Raw genomic sequence first — 20,961 nt, 5'->3', positions numbered from 1 at the left:
TTTCAAAATAGCTGATTTAATGTTGATGTGTTAAATTTCTAATCAACAAAAAGGCAATACCTTGAGGAGTTTAATTTGTTTCATAAAAGCAGAGGATGCAAATTTGCAAACCAATAAAAAAAAAAAAAACTATTTATAATGAAATAAAATAATTTCAACCCAAGTAATAGGTAGAGTACTAGAATGCAATGCTTTTTTAATGCATAAGAGACTAAGTTAAGATTGCCCAAGAGTGGTTAAGAAAGATTATTTAGTACTCTAATTGTTGACTGCTTTATCTTTTGAGCCGTGAAGTGATTGATGGTCCAAGCTAGAAGAGAGTGGCATACGATAGGAGAATATCCGGACGTTTTAGGAAACTAAGCTTCCCGAAGAAAATAATTACAAATTTGGTTGTGTGGCAAAAGTATTTACAAAAATAAGCTTCTGGGGTAAATCGCTGTCTCGGGCAGCGTTTTACCCTCTATTTTTTAAAAAAAAAAAATTCTGGACAAAAATGTTGCCCCAGGCAGCGTTTTTATAGTTTGACTTTTTTTTTTCCTCGTTTATTTTTTTTTAAAATTAATTAAAAAAAAGGCAACAACATAAAACGCTGCCCCAGGCAGCGTCTTATGCTTGAACATAAGACGCTGCCTGGGGCAGCGTTTTATCTGTATATGTTTACAGGTAAAACGCTGCCCCAGGCAGCGTTTTACCTGGTTGGCAGCACCAAACCAGTTTCTTGCCCCAACCCTCAACATCCTTCCAACACCACCCCCAACCTCCTTCCACCACCTCCAACCCCTTTCCACTACCGCCCTCCACCACCACCGCCTTCCACCACCACCACCACCTTCCACCACCTCCAACCCCTTTCCACCACCGCCCTCCACCACCTCCAACCATCACCTCCACCACCTTCCACCTTCCACCACCACCGCCTTCCACCACCTCCAACCACCACCTTCCACCACCACCTCCAACCATCACCTTCCACCACCGCCTTCCACCGGCTTCCACCGCCTTCCACCACCTTCCTCCACCGCCGTCCACCACCTTCCACCCCGACCTCCCACCACCACAATCACCTTCCAACAACCGTCCACCACCACCTCCAACAACCTTCCACCACCACCACCTCCAACAACCTTCCACCTCACACCACTACCTTCCACCACCACCGTTGACAAGTCAATATATACATAAATCAAAACATATTGGGAAACAAAGAACATAACACACAAATGTTGACCGAAAAACATTTATTATATTAGAAATGTAAATGTTATATACCTAATCTATACAAAAATTTTACTACATGAAATAACTAAGCTAACACTATCCCGATTCATCTATCCGGGGCAATTGATCTAGGTCAGGTTGCTCGGCCCTCTGTCTGACACGCCGCCGCCTGTAATGAGTAATGGTGGTGAATGGGTCTAGAGGCGGCGGGGGAGTCAGCTGGCTGGTATCTGGCACCTCCTGGGAGCCGGACGGTGCAGTGCTGTGGAAGGTGTAGTCCTCTGAGAATGTCGGCGTCGTAAAATCACCTCCACAACTACTATGTCCGAGCTCGAACTGCGAATGCATCGAGTGGCCATCATACGTGTCCCGTTGGGGGACGAGGTAGTCTTGTCCATATCGACGCAAGCTGGCCATGCCCATATCCCGAACCCGCTGGACCTCGTTCCCGGTGGGCCCGTCAGCCAGGCTAAGGGACAGCGCGTCAACCATCGATGCCATGTCTGCCGCCTGCAATAATCATTGATCAGTTATGCATAGAAACCTAAAAAGAGATGAAAATTAATCGGTTGGAAGTGAAACTCACATATCCATAAATCACGTCATATGCTGGATGGTAATGGGTGGAGGGAGGTGTGTAGCTGGGGTTGATGAAACGTCGGGTAATCCGCTGGTACCAGACCATGTACGGATCGTGAGGCTGGAGGACGCCCTGCATCGGTACACCGCCCACAACGAACTCCAGTCGGCGATGCCAGAGCTCTACGTACGCACGATGCTCCACCGACCAATCCGTCTCTGCCTTTCCTCGTCGGTCAACCCCGTGCAAACGAGTGCTGGTGTCACATGGCTGAGGGACCGGCTGACGTATCCCATATTGCTGCAAGACCCGGTCAGGGAGGTGACTCTCCACAACCTCAAAACAGATCACCGGGGTCCGAGCACGCCACTCTGCCTCATGCTCCAGCAAATGACCAGGCATGGCCTCCACTAACTCAGGAAGGTACGGATCCCATGTCACCTGCACATACACATCAAAAAAACGTCAGTGAACGCTAAACACATCAGACAGTAGAATAATGAGTACAAGTGAAGAAATACCTGGTCCTCAGTAAGTCGATCGAAGGCGTCTCGGAAGTACGGTAGACTCCTCGCCGCATGGGAAAGTGTGAGTCTAGGGGCAACCCACCTGCATCCGTATGCCTCGTCAGGTGTAGGAAGAGGGGGAGCGTCGTACGCCTGGTACTGCTCGTCTTGATCCAGCTCCCCCGGTCGATGCCTGACTGGCCTACCTGGCCGCCCGACGTGGAGATGCTCCCAAGACCAGAACTGTTACACGAATTAAAACGTAAGTGTTTACTATTCATCTATTAAACTATTACACTAATTGGTGAGTTACCTGAAGGACGACCAAAGGACCTCCGATCTCGATTGCACCACGGTGGGACGCTCGGCATAGATGGCGATACAGTATCGCCAAACAAGCACTACCCCAGCTGTACGAACGGATATGGTCCCAGTCGTTGTCTAACAACTGCAGGTGTAGGAGCTGGAGGTGGCTGCCGCTCTTGTTGCCGAATAACACGCCAGCAACCAAGAAGAACAAGTAAGCTCGGGCGTGTCTCTGAACGGCGGCGTCATCAGCACCGTGATGAAGCTCGCCAAAGGTCTCTCGTAGCCAACCTATCCTCAACCCAGTTCCCCGGATATCTTCGGGAGCAGGCTGAACCCCAAGAACTCGAACTACGAGTCCTACAGGATCGACTAACGTGCGTCCTGTCACTGGAGTCCCGTGTATAGGAAGCCGCGTAAGTATCGCGACGTCACGCAGGGTCACAGTCGCCTCCCCTACAGGAAGGTGGAAGGAGTGGGTCTCTTGTCTCCACCTCTCCGCGAGCGCAGTCACAAGCGCTCGGTCGATGGCCCTGAAGCCCATCCGCTGAATTCCTCCAAAACCAGCGAGCTCGATGTACTCTAGGACACGTGCCTCGACGGCCCACCCCACCATTACTCTGGCTGTGTGGTGCTTGCAAACAAGCGGCTTCGCGGGATCAACCTGCAAATGAAATACATAAACATAAGTGTAAAACGATAATTTCAAGGAGCATTCTTAAGTATGTTGGCATAGGAAGTAAATGTTACCGATTGATCCCATACGGCAGTGCTCCGGTGCGTGGCCTGGAGTGTAAGCACGGAAGGGTCAAGCGGTCCGGGAAAATGCACCTCTCTGTCCATGGTATCTGTTCACTGACTACGGTATAGATTAAACACAAATATGATTTAACAAGTATTATCTGTTACAGCAAATGTTATTGTTTTATCTGTTACAGCAAACCAAATAACAACTCAAAAGTAATGTTCTACCTCATTTTAATGTTTAGTTCAACACTCCCCGGGTTTGAACTAACGCTACTATGAACCTCGTTCATGAAATCACTGAAGGTCATGTTCGGTTCAAGTGTCAGTGGTTCCATATTTCCACCATTATACTCGACACGAGGTCCGTCAAACAAAAATTCACCTCCCCACCGGCACAACAAAACTACATTCTGTGCGGCCATATTCTACACAACAACCAAAACACATTACACTAAAACACACTAATCCATCTCTAAATCACATCCAACTAACCACTTTGGAACAACTAAGCATCACTAGGTCACCATTAACAAGCAATAATTCTAGAAATTCAAATACTTAACATCTTCAATATTTCAACACCAACAATTCTACATTATCCAAATTAATATTTAACAATCACAATTCATCAACTCAACCCTAAACCCCTAAATTCAACAAAAACCCCCAAAATTCAACATAAACCCTAGAAATTCAACAATTCAAGAAATTCAACAATAACCAATAATTCAACAACACTAACCAACAATTCAACAACACTAACCAACAATTCATGAATTCAACAACAATATCCAACAATTCAATAATTCAACAACACTAACCAACAATTCAAGAATTCAACAAACATAACGAACAATTTGTAAATACTCAACTAATATTTAACCATACCTTGAATTGGATGTAATACGAAATTGGGTTGAAGAGGATTGAAGAGGAAATTTGGGAAGGGAAGGAAGAGGATTGCGAAGGAGGCGAAGGAATGAAGAGCAAACGTGATTGAAAACGAAGCTCGAGTTTCTGGTTTTACAACCAGACAGAAACGCTGCCTGGGGCAGCGTTTCATTAACAAGATAAGACGCTGCCTGGGGCAGCGTTTTATGCTGTTGCCTTTTTTTTAATTAATTTTAAAAAAAAATAAACGAGGAAAAAAAAAAGTCAAACTATAAAAACGCTGCCTGGGGCAGCGTTTTTGTAGCAGAATTTTTTTTTAAAAAAAAATAGAAAGTAAAACGCTGCCCGAGGCAGCGGTTTACCCCAGAAGCTTATTTTTGTAAATACTTTTGCCACGCAACCATTTTTGTAATTATTTTCTTCGGGAAGCTTAGTTTCCTAAAACGTCCAGAATATCCACAAGTAATGGTATAGAAAATAATTATGTCATGGTTTTATGGGACCCAAGTTTTGGCTTGCCTAGATCATCAAATGTCCAGGCCTAAAGGATATTCAGCAATGTCATTCATACACTAATACTCCATCTTTTTTTTTTTTTTTTTTAAGCTACACTTGCTATTTTCGTCCGTTTTTTATTAAGCTACACTTTCTTTTTTGAAAACCTTTACAATTTAATAATATATATTTATCATTTCTCACTCCATTAATGGTTCCCACTCTTTCAATGGTTCCCACTCCCTCTCACGCCACTTTACTTTTCAATAAAATAATAACCCCACTATCTTTTCTTACAATTTTTTTAATACTTTATCTACCTCACTAACATCTTATTTTATTAAACCTCCTAAAACTTTGCGCAATCCTAACTCTAACTTTAAAAATAAAAATAAAAACTGAGGGAGTACATAAGTTGACATGGATGCCTCAAGCTCACATAATATGCACATTATATACACGAGCAATAGTCACTTTATATCAGAAGAAAGGATGTGGGTGGGGTGGTCGGGTGGAGAGGATGAGGATGTTGGTCCCAATTTCTACTTACAACCTATTGCATCCCCATCCTAAGTTCCTATGAATCCTACCGGAAACAAAACTAAAGTTATATTCACCCTACTATCCAATTGGATATTTATACAAGATAAGACTTGACTCTCTTGATAAAGTTCTTACCTTAAATATTAGAGGTTTGAAATTCCAATCTTATCAAATGAGGGACTTCAAAAGTAGGATTCCCTTATCCCTCCCTCTCCTCCCAAGTTTCTGGCCAACAAATATTAGACCAAAATATTATGAGGATTAAAGTGTGGTCAAGGTCTTTCTCCTTATCATTTATACAAGCATAATACTTCGTATCTACAATCCACACTAATATCGCACATTTGCACTACTCCTTCTGACTTTATACAGAAAATTCAAATTTACTTTATTTCTTATGGACTATGGTACTTAAACATTTCATTTTACCTCAATTACTAGTGTATAAATTATTGACATTTAGAAATGAATATGACTCTTTGACCCTTCATTTTGAACCAAAGACATGTGAAATTTTAACAAATCAGACATTGGACATGCACTTGAGTCCGAACAACATAGCTCCTGAATCATCTGACCTTACAAATTTGAAAGAATACTTATATTTCTACATGCAAAGCATACACACGCAACCAAAATTAGAAAGGAACAATTTTAGTCCATTTAAAACTTCCAAAGCATATTCCCAAGAACAAAAGGCATATTTAAGTTTTCACACACTAGTTGATTAGGGGATTTTGCTCCTACCAATCGGAATGCGCCACGTGGGCCAATCAGGACCTGCCAAGTGTCCCCTAGTTGGAACTGTCAGGGCTTGCCACGTGGCACGCGCTTATTCGTCCACCTTGGACCTGTTATGTCACGACATGTGGCATACTCCATGCCTAATGGAGAAACCGGCCACCCAGGCCCAACTTCCGAGGGAAGCCCAATCGGCCCTAGGTTTACCTAAACCTAGGATAGGCACGTTTCCCAAGGTTATAAATACCTCCCTTAATCCTCATTAAGGGGGGGGACAGAACAGAAACATTACGGAACACACTAATAACCGGCTGATCTCGCTAACAAAGCAGATTACCTACATTAAACACTCTCACCTAGAGAGACCTTATTACTTTAATTTCCGCATTAATTACTCCTTAATCAGGTACTAACTTGACCGTTGGAGGCGGAGCTCACAGGAGTCTCCGTTATTTTGCAGGTACAGGCGTCCGGTTCCAGTCTCGGAATTGTAACTGTCCCGCAGGACATCAGAAAACCCCGAAACATTTGGCGCCGTCTGTGGGGAGAGTACTTCAGAGATGGCATCCAAGTCTGTACCGACTCCTGAAGAGAGGCGTCCCCTAGACGACCCTCAAGTTCAGTCGGACCATGACACCGAAAGTGAATTTGAAGTTGAAACTCATACAGCTCCAGACGGGACCCTAAGGGCCCGACGTACCCGTCATACCGAAAGGAGGGAACGGGAGCATCTTCAAACAGGAAGCGAGCCAGCAGGCGCACCGCCTGTTCAGCAACAGCCGACTGATGGGTCTGCTCCCATCACAAGGAACGAACTCATGACCTTCATGAGGGACTTCAAGGGAGAGATTCAAGAGTTGATCAACAAGAAGCCGCCTGCTTCAGTCAAGGAGCAGTCGGCCAAGAAACCCTCCACTTCACTGAAGAGGAAGCCAGTTCAAGGGCGAGAGGCGACTCCTCATCCTAAATCTAGGAAGCGGGAGCCACCTGCCCTTGATTTCACAAAATTCCGTTATCCTACAGGAAATAGGAAACCGGTTCGTCATATTCAGGCGGACGGGTCAAAGCAAACATTCACAGATGCTCGGCTACTGCTAGAGCAGAAGAAGAGTGACCGATTGTCAGAATCGGCTTCTACTTCAAACTTTCAAGACAGTTTGCGAAATGCCTCGATGAGGCATACTCAGTCGTACCATGAGAGTCAGTCAGGCGGCACCTCCCGTCAGTCCGGCTTTCATAGTGCCCAGGCGGTACCAAACTTACCATTTGTGCCGCAACAACAGTATTTTATGCAGCCACCTCCATTTGGTGGACCTACAGCAAAAAACGTCCAACCTATGGACTGGCAGCTACGGTTGCTTAGACTTGGTGAACAGCCGTCGGCCTTCTCCAAGGAAATTACTGAAGCCGCTCAGCCGGCCAAAGTGAAAAATGTACTAGTAGGCGCCTATGACGGCACTACTAACCCAGAAGACCATCTGATGGCATTCACCAACCTGATGTACCTTCAAGGGTTGGATGATCCCACTTGGTGCAAGTGTTTCCCAGCGACTCTCAAAGGAATCGCACAGCAATGGTTCGGCAACCTGCCGACTGGTTGTGTAAATAGCTTCAGGACGCTTGCTTACTTATTTGCCTCCAACTTCGCCATGAACATCCCTGCGAAGAAAACGACCCTTGATTTGGGAACAATTCAGCAGGGCGAGAAGGAGGGGCTTCGTTCTTACATCAGGCGGTTTAACCTGATGAGAATACAGATTCAAGGGTTACCGAATGAGGTAGCTTATACCGACTTTTTTAGAGGTCTCAAAGACGGGTCTACCTTCAAATTTGATTTGGTTCGAAAAAGGGTGGCGACTCTTCAAGAGGCCTTGATTGAAGCAGAAGCCTATATACAGGCGACTGATCTGTGTACGATAAAACAATCGGACGGGAAAAGGTTCGACAAAAGAGAAGGACGACAGAAACAGTCGTCAAACAAAGATGAGAAAAGAAAAGAGGTCTGGGCGGCTGATTCCTCTAAACAGCCGGCCTAGAAAAAGAAAAAAGAATTCAAACCATACTCCCCAAAGTATGCGTTTAACAAGGATAACCAGTTTATCCTAAAAGAAATCAAGGGACGGATCTCAATTGAGAAGCCGGTCCCCATGAAGGGTTCTGCAAACAACCGGAACCAAGATAAAATCTGTGCTTATCATGATGACGTTGGTCATCACACCAATGACTGCATCAGTCTTATGCGGTACCTAGACCGCCTGGCTGAGCAAGGTGATCTTGACACTTATGTCAAGAAATCTACGGGGAACACTTCCTCAAAAAAGCTGTCGGCCAAAAAGAATCAACAGGCCGACAGCTCCGATACAGATGATGCAGTCGTCTACACCATTGCAGGCGGCTTCTCAGGAGGCGGCCCCACTATTAGGGGCAACAAAGATAATATAAGGCGGTTAGATGTAAATTCCGTTCACCAAGAACGGCCGTCCAAATATACATTTCCTGAGATTGTCATCACTGAAGAGGATCTAGGAGGGGTAAGGGGGCCGCATGACGACCCTCTCGTTATTGAATGTAAAGTGGCCAACCAGAGAGTTGGCCGAATCCTCATAGATACCGGGAGCTCCTCAGATCTCATCAGCAGCAAATGTCTGTCGAAACTGAAATATCAGACTGACTGCATACATCCGGCCTCCCACCCTTTAATAGGGTTTGGAGGAGGAGTCGTCCACCCACTGGGACGAGTAGATTTACCCATTCGCCTGGGCGAAAAAGGGGAAGGACGACACATGGTCGTCCGGTTCCTAGTAGTAGAGGAACTCTCGGCCTACAACATGATTCTGGGTCGACCAACCCTGAATAATTCCAAGGCTGTTATAATCCCGTCTCTTATGTTGCTCAAGTTTGAGAGGGATAATGGAACAGTCGGCTCCCTAAGGGGAGATCAGAGGATGGCCCGAGAGTGCTATCTCTCGGATGTCAAGCCCACTGTTATGGCCACTGGGTCAAGTGGTTCAAAAACAGACCTTGACAATGTCAAGGAGAGTGCGCCTGTTCAAGAAGCAGGCGGCAAAAAGAGAAAGGCGTCCCAGACAGAGTCCGTAAGAAAAGCAAGTAAATAGCAATCATTGGCAGAGGAGCGGCCGGATGAGTTCCGCCCTCAGCCGGCTGGTGAGCATGCGGACCTGATCTTAGACGACTCATGTCCTGACCGAACAATCAAAGTTGGGACGACGACTCTGAGAAACCTTGGTGACGACTTTCATAACCTATTGAAAGAATACAAGGACATCTTTGCATTTGAAGTCCATGAAATGCCAGGCATTAGTCCTGATCTGGCGGTACATAAACTCGTCGTGGATCCAAAAAAGAAGCCGGTACGGCAAAAGAAGCGTAACCATGGCGAAGAAAGAAGTCAGGCGGCAGCCGCCGAAGTTAAAAAATTACTTGATGCAGGGTTCATTCGGCAATGTTACTTCCCAGACTGGGTCGCAAATGTGGTGCTTGTTAAAAAGCCGAATGGCACCTGGCGAATGTGTGTAGACTACACAGACTTAAACAAGGCGTGCCCCAAAGACAGTTACCCTCTGCCTAAAATTGATAACCTGGTCGACTCAACAGCCGGCCATGCCTTGATGAGTTTCATGGACGCCTATTCTGGTTTCCATCAAATTCCCTTATGGAAGAAAGATCAGGAGAAGACGGCCTTCGTCACTGATCAGGGGTTATACTGTTACACGGTCATGCCGTTTGGTCTTAAGAATGCCCCGGCTACCTTCCAACGAATGATAAACACAGTGTTCTTTGATCAGATTGGGAGAAACGTCGAGGCATATATTGATGATATGATTGTCAAGACTAAACTTCAGAAAGATCATCTGTCGGACCTCCGAGAAACTTTCGCCACACTCAGGCGGCACCATGTCATGCTCAATCCCAAGAAATGTGTATTTGGAGTTGAGTCTGGGAAATTTCTCGGATTCCTTATCAATCAGAGAGGAATAGAAGCGAACCCTGAGAAGGTGCAGGCGGTCATTGACATGCAGTCGCCTCGTACCATCCGAGAGGTTCAGAAGTTAACAGGTTGTCTGGCGGCCTTGGGAAGATTTCTAAGCCGATCAGGCGACAAATGCCTATACTTTTTCCAGGCAATTAAGAAAAAGGCAAGGTTTGAATGGGGGTCGGATGCTGAGGCCGCCTTCCAGAAATTAAAAGTTCACTTGCATTCCTTGCCGAGGCTGGTCAGCCCTTTGCCCAAAGAGGTTCTCTACATGTACCTGGCCGTCTCTGATCATGCGTTAAGCGCTGTTCTCCTTGCTGAAAGGGACGGCTGTCAGCTCCCGGTCTACTTTGTCAGTCACGTACTGAAAAATGCCGAGTTGAGGTATCCCCTAGTGGAGAAATTTGGTCTTGCACTCTTCATGGCTGTTAAAAAATTGAAGCCCTACTTTTTGGCACATACAGTCGTCGTGTATACAGACCAACCTATCAAGCGGCCGCTGACCATCATGGAGTCGTCAGGCCGAATGATCAAATGGGCCATAGAAATACATAGCCTCGAAGTTACTTTCGAGCCTAGAAAAGCAGTGAAGGGGCAAGCCTTTGCTGACTTTATTGTAGAGATGACTCGTCCTCCTGACTCTCAAGTTTCAGACCAAGTATGGAAGGTATATGTGGACGGAAGCTCTACTTCAAATGGTTGTGGAGCAGGCGTCATATGTCAGTCGCCAGAGGGCGACAGGTTCGAGTATGCTCTACGCTTCAGTTTTCAGGCTTCAAACAATGAGGCAGAATATGAAGCTTTACTAGCCGGGATCCGCATGTGCAAGGCGGCAGGGGCAAGAAAAATAGACGCCTGTTCCGATTCACAATTGATAGTGAGTCAGTACAATGGCGAATACGAAGCAACCCATCCGGCCATGATCAAGTATTTACAGGCGGTCCGACAAGCAGTCGGCTCCCTTGAGGATTTCCATCTGATCCAAGTGCCGAGATCAGAAAACAACCAGGCGGATGCGCTGTCAAAATTGGCATCATCCGCCTCCTCTGATACTCCTCGAACTGTTTTTTGGGAAGTAATGGAGAAGAGAAGCATCGAGGAAAACCCTATTGGAATCCTAGAAAGAAGCTCAACCTGGATGGATTCAATCAGGGCATATCTGACAAACGGTACACTGCCGGATGATCCTCAACAGGCGGCAGCACTGAAAAAACGAGCCTCCTATTTTGAAATGATAAAGGGAGAACTTCACAAGAGGGGGTACCTTCAACCCTTCTTAAAGTGTGTTACTCCAGAAAAAGGACGAGAGATACTAGACGATCTTCACTCTGGTTACTGTGCTTCTCATATAGGCGGTAGGACGCTTGCTCAAAGGGCAAGGCGGCAGGGCTACTTTTGGCCTACTTTGGAAGCAGATGCAATGGAGATGGTGAAAAAATGTGACAAGTGCCAAAGGTTTGGCAAACTAATTCACCATCCGGCTACTGACCTCACTACCATTCACAGCCCACTACCGTTTGCTAAGTGGGGCATGGACATTCTGGGTCCATATACGCCTGCTACAGGCGGCAGAAGGTACATACTTGTTGCCGTTGACTACTTCACTAAATGGGTAGAGGCGGAGGCGGTAAAGGGAATCAAGACGAAAGATGTAATTTCATTCATTTGGAAAAATGTCATCACTCGGTTCGGGGTTCCCATGTCTATGGTTTTTGATAATGGTCCCCAATTTGAGACGCCTGTTCTCAAAAGCTGGTTGGGTAACCAAGGAATTGCAAACTACTTTGCATCTGTCGGCCGTCCACAAGCAAACGGCCAGGTAGAAGCCTTTAATAAAATCATCTCAGACGGTCTCAAGAAAAAGATTGAACGAGCAGGCGGCCTATGGGCGGATGAACTACCACATGTTCTCTGGGCCATTAGGACGACTGAAAAAGGGGCGACTGGAGAAACTCCATTCCTCCTAACTTATGGTGCGGAAGCTGTTCTTCCAATAGAACACTACGAGCCGACTCTTCGAGTAATGTTATATGACGAAGAGGCAAACTGGGAAGCCATGCGCCTGGCATTAGACTCACTTCCTGAAAAGAGGGGCAATGCTGTCTTGCGCCATGAGATCTATCGCCTGAGAATGACTAGATCATACAACAAAAAAGTACACAGGCGTCCACTCAAAATAGGGGACTTTGTACTTAGAAAAATGGAAGCAGTTGGTAGGGCTAATGAGTTTGGCAAACTAACTCCCAACTGGGAAGGACCCTACCGAATCTATGAGGAAGTCAGGGACGGTACCTACCGTCTGGAAACACCAGACGGACAACCGTTGCCTCGAACTTGGAATGTAGATAATCTTAAGAAATATTTCTTTTGAATAATGTAAAGTAAAGAGCTACTTAATAAAAGTTTGCACTTACTATTTAATTTTGTACTACGAGGGGCATGCATTCTGTACCCTTACAGTCGGCTACTCTCCATTGAGTATTTCACTCACAATAGGGGCATGTCGCCTGGGATTATAGTCGGCTACTCTCCATAAGAAGATGGCCGACTGGTTCCAAACACATAGCCACCCCCCTAATACTTAGCTAAAAAGATTAGGGCCTGGCCGACCCTGTGCCTAACAGGCGGCTACCCTCCTTTATTTTGCACCTACGTTCACCAAGAACTTACCAAGGCCACAGGCCGAATGATCTGACCAGGCGCCAAGCCAACTGATCAAATCTACAAAACTAATACGACCTGTCCCAACATCATAGCAGGCGTCCGACGGCATCCCTCCGGATGATATTCGTCGCAGAGAGCAGCTCCCTTTTGGGTGGAACATTGTTCTATAAACTAATTACACGGCACCTATACGACTGTCCCCAAGGGCAACCACGTAGCCGTTTTTGAGACAAGGATAACTCTATCACTAACCAAACCAGTGGTAGCAGTTGACATCTGAGTCAGATGACCGCCTGTATTACTTGGGATAAATGCAGGGGGTACCTATTGAGTTAATAGCCAACAAAAATTGGCGAATCAAGGGGTCTAGCCGGCCTACGCCGCCTGGTACCTCTACTTCTCAAACAAAAGTGACGGCGACTGAGTAACTCCAACGTTAACTCATAGTCACTCCCTCAAATTTGGTATGGAACCTAAAAGGTTTGAGTCGTCCGCCTGTTTTTAACAAACAGGGGCACTCAAACCCCTATTCCTACTAGGTAACCTATTGAGTTAATAGCCAACAAACATTGGCAAATCAAGGGGATCAGCCGGCCTCCGCCGCCTGGTACCTCTACTACTCAATCTAGATTGTGACGAAGACTAAGTAACTCCTATGTTAACTTAATAGTCACTCAAACTTAGTATGGAGCCTAAAAGGTATGAGTCGTCCGCCTGTTTTTAACAAACAGGGGCTCTCAACCACTACTCTTGCTAGGTTAACAAATTATGAGTTAAAAGCCAACAACATTGGCAATAAAGGGAAACAACCGGTACCCGCCGCTTGTTATATTTACTACTCAATTCCTTGGCGACTAGGTAATACTCTATTTACTTGGTCAGACCACTTTCCTACTTGGTTAAAATTACAAAAAGACAGGCACGCCTGCCTAAAAAGGATCCAGACAAAATAGTTCGAATACCGATTGAATAAATGGCCGACTGATCGTCTATCCTGGAAACAGACAACCAGTCGTCCAGGGGCATAGGCGGCGTACTAACTATCCGTACCTGTTTGCAACGTTCGGCCATGTACAACAGTCGGTCTAGTAAACAATTGGATATTAGATATGGAATACTTGGACAAATTTGAAGCAAACAAAAATTCATTAAAAATAAGCCGGTCATTAAAGACCAGCAAAATATTCAAAGCCCCGGCCCCCTGGCCGGGTAAATACAAAGCAAACGGCACGCAGGCCGTGGAAAGAATACATTAAGCTTAAGAAGGGGGCAATTCAGTATTAGCAGCTGCCGCCTGGTCAGCACTCTTCTTGCTGGACTCGGCTTCAGCTGCATCCTTTTTTGATGCCTTGCCCCCAAGTGGCACAAGCGCCACAACCGGCTCCTCCTCCTCCTCCAACGCTTCTCCCAACGCCTCTTCTTCAGCAGCCGCCAGGATCTCTTGATTATATGTTTCCGAACACTGGCGGTACGTTCTTTCCCAAGAAGCAAAGTCGGCACTGGGGAAGAGGCGGCCCCAGGTCATGCGCTGGATTTGAGCGGAGTCTTCCATCATCTCCCGGACGAGCTCTTTCTTCTCTTGCTCGGCCTTTTCCGAGAGCTCTTGGGTAAGACTCTTCTCTTGGCTCACCAGGCGTTCTTTTACGCTGGCCAAGGATTTCTCCATGGCTTCGTAAGAGTACATTTTTAGGCGAAGAGGTTTCAGCTCGGCCTTAAGATTTGTGATGGTCGCCTCCAGCTCGTCATTCTTCTTCTGGGCCGCCTCTAACTGAGCCCGAACAGCGGCGGTAGCCTGCGCCTGATAATAAAGAATATCAATGGTCAGTACTTCATTTTGGGCAATTTGAAACATTGCCTTATCACAGTCAGAGGCGGCCATAGCTTTTGCAGCCTTTACCTCTTTGTTCTTCCGATCAAGCGGCTTGCGAAGGCCGTTAACTCGGAGCAGGGCCTAAGTACAAAAAAAAAAAAAAAAAAAAAAACAGGCGTCAGTTTCCAAACAAAAAAGAAAACAGGCGTCCAGAAATTTAAATACTCAAAAATATGCTAAGTATACCTCAACAAGGACCCCTACAATCCCGTCAAGGTCAAGGGTGCCGACACCCCTGACCGCCTCCCTTTCAGCTGGAGGAACTGCCCTGATCATAGACTTGGCCATGTCTACCAAGTCAGGCTCCTGGGGGCCGGCTGCATCAAGCATAAACAAACGGATTAGACTTAGTAACAAAGGGAGAAAGTCTAAAATTTACAAGGACAACTTCATACCTCTAGGCGGTCCAGTTGGAGCTTTAGAAGAAGTGGCCGGCTGTTTCTCAGCCGCCACCTGTTTCCTGGCAGAACCAGGAGAGCTCCCAACAGTCGTCTTCCGGGCCTTGGGGTCCGGCTGTTGGGAAGATGAAGCTCTTGGAGCACCCGTCTAAAACAGAAGAAAAAAGTCAGTATATGCATAAACACTCCAAAAAGAGGGTGAAAGGTTCGGAGCTCACCAAGGGTGTCCCCTTTTTGGGGGAGTCGGTTGAAGTTTGTTGCATAATAGAGGCCCGCAACATGGCCGCCGCAGTCTTGGAGGCGGTGATTTTGCTCATGGCGTCAGCTGCAAAAACAAACGGCAAAGTTAATAAAAGATAAACAGCAAATGTATGAAACAACAGAGTATTCGACAGGCCGACTACCTCTTGAGCACCGACTGCTGAGGCCACAGGTGGCCAAAAAGTACTCGTCATAGAGCCACTTGAAGCTCGAGACGCAGTGCAGGGGTACTTGCTCTCGTACCCCTGAAGTAGAGTCGACCCTCGACTCTACTTTAAAGAGTCCTTTGTCAAGGATCTCTTTCTTAGCCTTGGGGGGAACAGGCGGCATGCTACGGCCGCCTGCAAGAAGGGGCGGATTCCTGTTCCACCTATTGAAGCGCTTGTTCAGCTCAATGTCTGAACTCTCAATGATGAGGAAGGTACTCCGCCAGTCCTTCCACTTGTTTGCTTTACCTCTCGTCATGAGGTAGCCCCTGTGGCTTGTTAATTGATACTAGCCGGTACCGCCTGTCTTAGGGGTCCGGCTGAGATAGTTCATATGGGCGAAAGCCTCGAAGCTCGGCTCCACCCCGTGCAGTTCGCACCCGGCCACATAGCCGAGTACGTTGACCCAGGAGTTTGGGGCTAACTGCCATAACCCCAACTCATACCCATCCAAAATCCGCTGAACAGCCGGATGTAATGGGAAGCGCAGCCCTGCCTTGATGGCCGCCTCGTAGCAGCCAAAACAGGCGCTATCATAACTGGAACCAGCCGGCCAGACGACTGTGTCTTCTGGATCCGGCACAAACACTAGAAAGTCGGGGCCCATGGTGTGGTTTGCAATAAAGCTCTCCACTTTCTCTTGCATGGCTGTGATTCGGCCCCGAGGTACCGTGGCAGTAGTAGGGGGTATTTAGCTCTCGGTAAGAGGCGGATGGTTCCGCCCAATTGTCCCCCTTCTCAACTGTGTGAGAAAGTCTCGCCTCTTGCAGGCGGCTGTTTTTCTCTTCTGTACCCAAAGAAGCATGGCCAGAAGAGCTTGACGAGGAATCGTCCTCGGACGAGTCTGAAGAGGACGACTCCTCCCCTCTCCCGGAGGGGCCCGCCTCCTCTCTTTGAAAAGGAGCAGATTTGTTAACTGTTAAATTGGAAGGGGTCACTATGACTCCCCCCACAGAATTGCCGGCATCCAGGCCGCCTTGTCTCACTTCAACATCTGGCGCCTGGTCAGATGTTTCACTAATCGGCACCCTGTGGGAGGAGCCGTCTGAATTTGAGATCCTAGCTGTCTTTTTCGTTCTGGCCATCCTGCTCTGCATAGACACAGATACAGTCGGACTTTGTATAAAGGGCAAAGATGGGTCCGGAAAAGGGCAGGCGGCACTCCTAGTCCTAGATTCAGCCGTCCCCGGTGACCGGCTGATCACTAACCTAGGTCGTGTCGTGTGCTTCCGTGGTGCCATTTCAGAAAATAAAAAGAAAATTAAGAGTAAGAGAACTGAGTTACCTGAACGAGTGACGGTTGATGAAGTTCTGGAAATCCGGTGCAGTCGGCTTGTCAGAACAGGCGGTAGGCAGAAAAGGTCCAAAATGTCAGAGCAAGTTCAGGGGTCCGAATGTTCTCAAAAAGTTCTCAAAGTGTGAAAATGACTCAAGGCAACTCTCCCTTATATAGGCGAAGTGAGAAGGCGAAGGGTCACTTCCAGAATTCAAAATTTGGGCGGGAAAATCTCTCGTCCATTCGCCGACTGACACCTGTAGCAGGCCGTCGCCCGTTACAGTGCGACACCTGTCACAGGTAACACGTGACCAATCACGTGCCACCTGTGAGGGGCAAATGATTAGGGGATTTTGCTCCTACCAATCGGAATGCGCCACGTGGGCCAATCAGGACCTGCCAAGTGTCCCCTAGTTGGAACTGTCAGGGCTTGCCACGTGGCACGCGCTTATTCGTCCACCTTGGACCTGTTATGTCACGACATGTGGCATACTCCATGCCTAATGGAGAAACCGGCCACCCAGGCCCAACTTCCGAGGGAAGCCCAATCGGCCCTAGGTTTACCTAAACCTAGGATGGGCACGTTTCCCAAGGTTATAAATACCTCCCTTAATCCTCATTAAGGGGGGGGGACAGAACAGAAACATTACGGAACACACTAATAACCGGCTGATCTCGCTAACAAAGCAGATTACCTACATTAAACACTCTCACCTAGAGAGACCTTATTACTTTAATTTCCGCATTAATTACTCCTTAATCAGGTACTAACTTGACCGTTGGAGGCGGAGCTCACAGGAGTCTCCGTTATTTTGCAGGTACAGGCGTCCGGTTCCAGTCTCGGAATTGTAACTCTCCCGCAGGACATCAGAAAACCCCGAAACACTAGTCATTACTCATCCACGGCACACCCTCATTTACTTTGCTGAAATGGCTCTCATTTTGAAAAATATTTTTCACCAAAATTCTACAAAAAAAATTAGATAAAACCATTACCAAAACAACACACAAGAATCTAGCAGCCATTAAAGTGCACAAAAACACAATACAATATACAACCCCAAATTCCCTTTCTTTTCCAAGCAATCTTAGACACATTTCATAGAAACAGCTTATAGCTAACCTACCAAAATTATTCAACAACCCATCCATTCATATTCCACTCTTAATTTTAATTAAATGAATTTCCTTATACCTATTTTTTGAACAAAATTATTAAAAAAATTTATCAATTCACTAATTTTTTAACAGCCAATGAGAAAGATTGTCGTTATTAAATTAGAAGGGAAATGACATACTCATACAAAAGTTATACGCTCGTTGTATATAAGGCCTACTCATAATAACCGATGCGGTTCTTATTATATTTGGCAGCCACTACAAGAAAAAGGTGTGCGACAACATCGATTGGTCAGAAGGGCGCTAGAGAAAGAAGAAATCCCGGTATTATCTCTCCTTCCCAATTATTTGAAGATCTAAAACCCAAAAAGCCCACTTACAAGGTAAGTGAAAAAAAATATCGATATTCATATATTCAGCAAAAAGAAGAAAAGAAATTCTTTCTTTAATTGGTACAAATTGAAAAAATCCCAACTTTATTGAATTTTTTGACAGCATTTGCAGATGGGTAATATCTCTGGTGGAGGTCATGGAAGGAGGACTGCAAAGTCAATGGATGAGAGTGAATGTGAAATTACATCACCCAGAATTAGATTAAATGATGGCAGATTTTTGGCTTACAGAGAAATTGGAGTTCCTAAAGAACAAGCTGATTTCAAGATCATCATTGTTCATGGATTTGGCAGTAATAAAGACATGAGTTTTTCTGCACCTCAAGTAATCTTGATTCTTGAACCATTTTTTCAGATTTTTGTTTAATTTTTGGATCTGAATTTTGATGGGTTTTGATCAGTTTTGGCTTTTAAAATGGAGTGTGATTGGATGAATAGTTGAATATAGAAATTGGGTGCATTTTTTTTTAAGTACAACAATTTTCTTGAGTAAATTTGAAGTAGAAAAACCCCTTTTAATTTTGGGTTTTAATCTTGGCGTATGAAAAGAGTAATTTTGGATAAATGGATAGAAAAAAGGACGTGGGTGATTTATTTTTATACAGTACAACAATTTTTTTTGTAAATTGAAAAAACCCATATTTCATGTAATCTGGACTAAATTTTGGTTTGTTTGTGTGTCACTGCCATGGATATAGAGTAGACATAGATTGTGGGTATTGTGATTTGTGATTACGTGTGTTGGATTTGAATTTCAGATGTCAACTTGTTTATACTATTGGATATGAGAGTATGTATGTCATCGAGATAAAGCATATTCCATTGGTCCCAGAAAGAGTTACAATATATTCTAGTACTGTACTAGACAAACTAATAAATGGGGCAGAAATCAGAATAATCTTGAATGTATGATACAATCAATTGTTTGTTTGTGGCAGAACTATCTTGATTTACAATGATTTAGTTTTCAGGGGCTAATTGAAGAATTGAAGATATATATGCTGCTATATGATAGAGCAGGCTACGCGGATAGTGATCCAAACCCTGAAAGGTCACTCAAAAGTGAAGCATTAGATATTGAGCAACTCGCGGATCAGTTAGAATTAGGACCCAAGTTCTATGTGATTGGGGTGTCAATGGGATCATATCCTATTTGGAGTTGCCTCAAGTATATACCACACAGGCAAGTAATACGCTTTGCTAAGAGTTGCATTCTGTGTTAGAAACCATATTTCAATTCTGATCCCTGAATAATTATCCTAGAGGCAAGAAAGGTAAATTACCTGGTTGCATGCTATCTGCAATTCTGCATGATTTGAGGCGTTGTTCTTTTTACCTAGAAGACAGTAAATTTGAGTAGCTGTTAATTGATATTCAGTAGCCCTTATGTGATCATAGTGTTCATGGAAAAGTGAAATAAACAAAGCCTTAGTCTAAAACCAGTTGAAAATGGAATCTTGCTCATTTCGTTTTTTGCCCTTTCATAGGTCTTGACAATCAGGCTGTCTGCCCCGATTGGAACTGATATAACTGGTTTAAAATTTGATTGAAACCTAACCTATATGATTCAGTAACTTCTTGTGATGATATATCTGTTGAAGCTTGGCTGGGAAATTATCGATGTTTATCTCTTTCTTTTTCTTGAGCTTTGTTTGGTGTATAGGCTGTATCAAAACCTTATCTCACTTTAAATTTGGGAAATGATATTTGTGCAGGCTGCAAGGTGTAGCTTTGGTGGCTGCAGTTGTCAATTATTCCTGGCCCTCTCTCCCTAAAAGCCTAATCAAAGACGACTTCAGAAGAAATCTTGTTAAATTAACTCTTTTTGTTTTGAAACATATGCCCAGTTTACTATATTGGTGGATGAACCAGAAGTGTCTCCCTACGGCAAATGTAATGGAGAAGAATCCTGTATTTTTCAGCGAAAGAGATCAGGAAGTTCTGAAAAGAACTCCAGGATTTGAACTGCTCAGTGAGGTACATACTAATTCAGAAGTTAATATTCCAAATACTAATCATGACCCATGTTTTTTTGGACTTTCCATTTTACCTCAAGTAATTGACCAAAAACATGATTCTTTTCTTAAAATAAGAAATAAGTCTAACACCTATGTCTCAATGATGCTCACGAGTCTGAGTAACAGAGATCTTGACACTGATGTTTTATGAGCTCTAATGGTTACTATGGTGCTTTTGTCTCTCTGCTTTCCCCCTAACAGAACAAAATAGAACAGAGAAGTATATTTGATAATCTTCGAGGTGATATATTGGTGGGACTTAGTAAATGGGAGTTCGATCCATTGAAACTAAACAATCCATTTCCCAAAGACGAGTCAGTTCATCTATGGGTAGGCTATGAAGATAAGGTTGTTCCAGTTGAACTTCAAAGACATGTTATGGAAGAATTACCTTGGATCAAGTACCATGAAATTCCTCATGGCGGCCATTTGATTGTGTATGACACTGAAGTATGTGAATCCATCTTAAGGGCACTCTTGCTCAACGAAGAACCTGCAAAATATATACCGTTACCTGGTACTCCAAAGCTGATAGCAGCATCATAATTTTTAATTTTTTTACATTTTTTATCTGTTGCACCTATTCTCAATACTTGAATGGTGATATTTGTGAAGAAAAAAAAAAATTAAATTCTGATTTGTAAAAAGAACGTGTTTGATGTGTAATAGCTCTTAATCTGAACTCTGAAGCATGAGTTATAACAGGAAATGAAATTGGTTTCATAGCTTTCTA

At 44.9% G+C, this 20,961-nt stretch overlaps 1 protein-coding gene across 2 annotated transcripts; it reads left to right on the top strand.

Moving 5' to 3' along the window:
• The first annotated feature begins 17,940 nt into the window (after window positions 1-17,940).
• LOC110689605 lies at window positions 17,941-20,961 on the top strand. Of its 2 annotated transcripts, none has more exons than XM_021866369.1 (5): window positions 17,941-18,201; window positions 18,323-18,535; window positions 19,182-19,393; window positions 19,926-20,187; window positions 20,430-20,961. In XM_021866369.1, exons 1-5 carry the CDS (start codon window positions 18,049-18,051, stop codon window positions 20,772-20,774), a joined length of 1,185 nt encoding a protein of 394 aa, XP_021722061.1. In that variant the 5' UTR covers window positions 17,941-18,048; the 3' UTR covers window positions 20,775-20,961. The 2 variants fall into 2 exon arrangements, with proteins under 2 accessions (XP_021722061.1, XP_021722060.1); XM_021866368.1 differs by having other exon boundaries at window positions 17,944-18,201; window positions 18,314-18,535.

The sequence above is a fragment of the Chenopodium quinoa genome, unplaced genomic scaffold (genome assembly GCF_001683475.1).
Source record: "Chenopodium quinoa cultivar QQ74 unplaced genomic scaffold, ASM168347v1, whole genome shotgun sequence".
Taxonomy (NCBI): Eukaryota; Viridiplantae; Streptophyta; class Magnoliopsida; order Caryophyllales; family Amaranthaceae; genus Chenopodium; species Chenopodium quinoa.
Note: the sequence above shows the minus strand (reverse complement) of the source record. Positions and strands in the feature narration are given on the sequence as shown.

Excerpts from the sequence above, each read along its gene's own strand:
- LOC110689605 (XM_021866368.1), top strand. The coding sequence starts at position 18,049 with ATGCGGTTCTTATTATATTTGGCAGCCACTACAAGAAAAAGGTGTGCG. Across the intron at positions 19,394-19,925 it reads CTCAAGTATATACCACACAG|GCTGCAAGGTGTAGCTTTGG; the intron begins GCAAGTAATACG and ends ATATTTGTGCAG. Across the intron at positions 20,188-20,429 it reads GATTTGAACTGCTCAGTGAG|AACAAAATAGAACAGAGAAG; the intron begins GTACATACTAAT and ends TCCCCCTAACAG.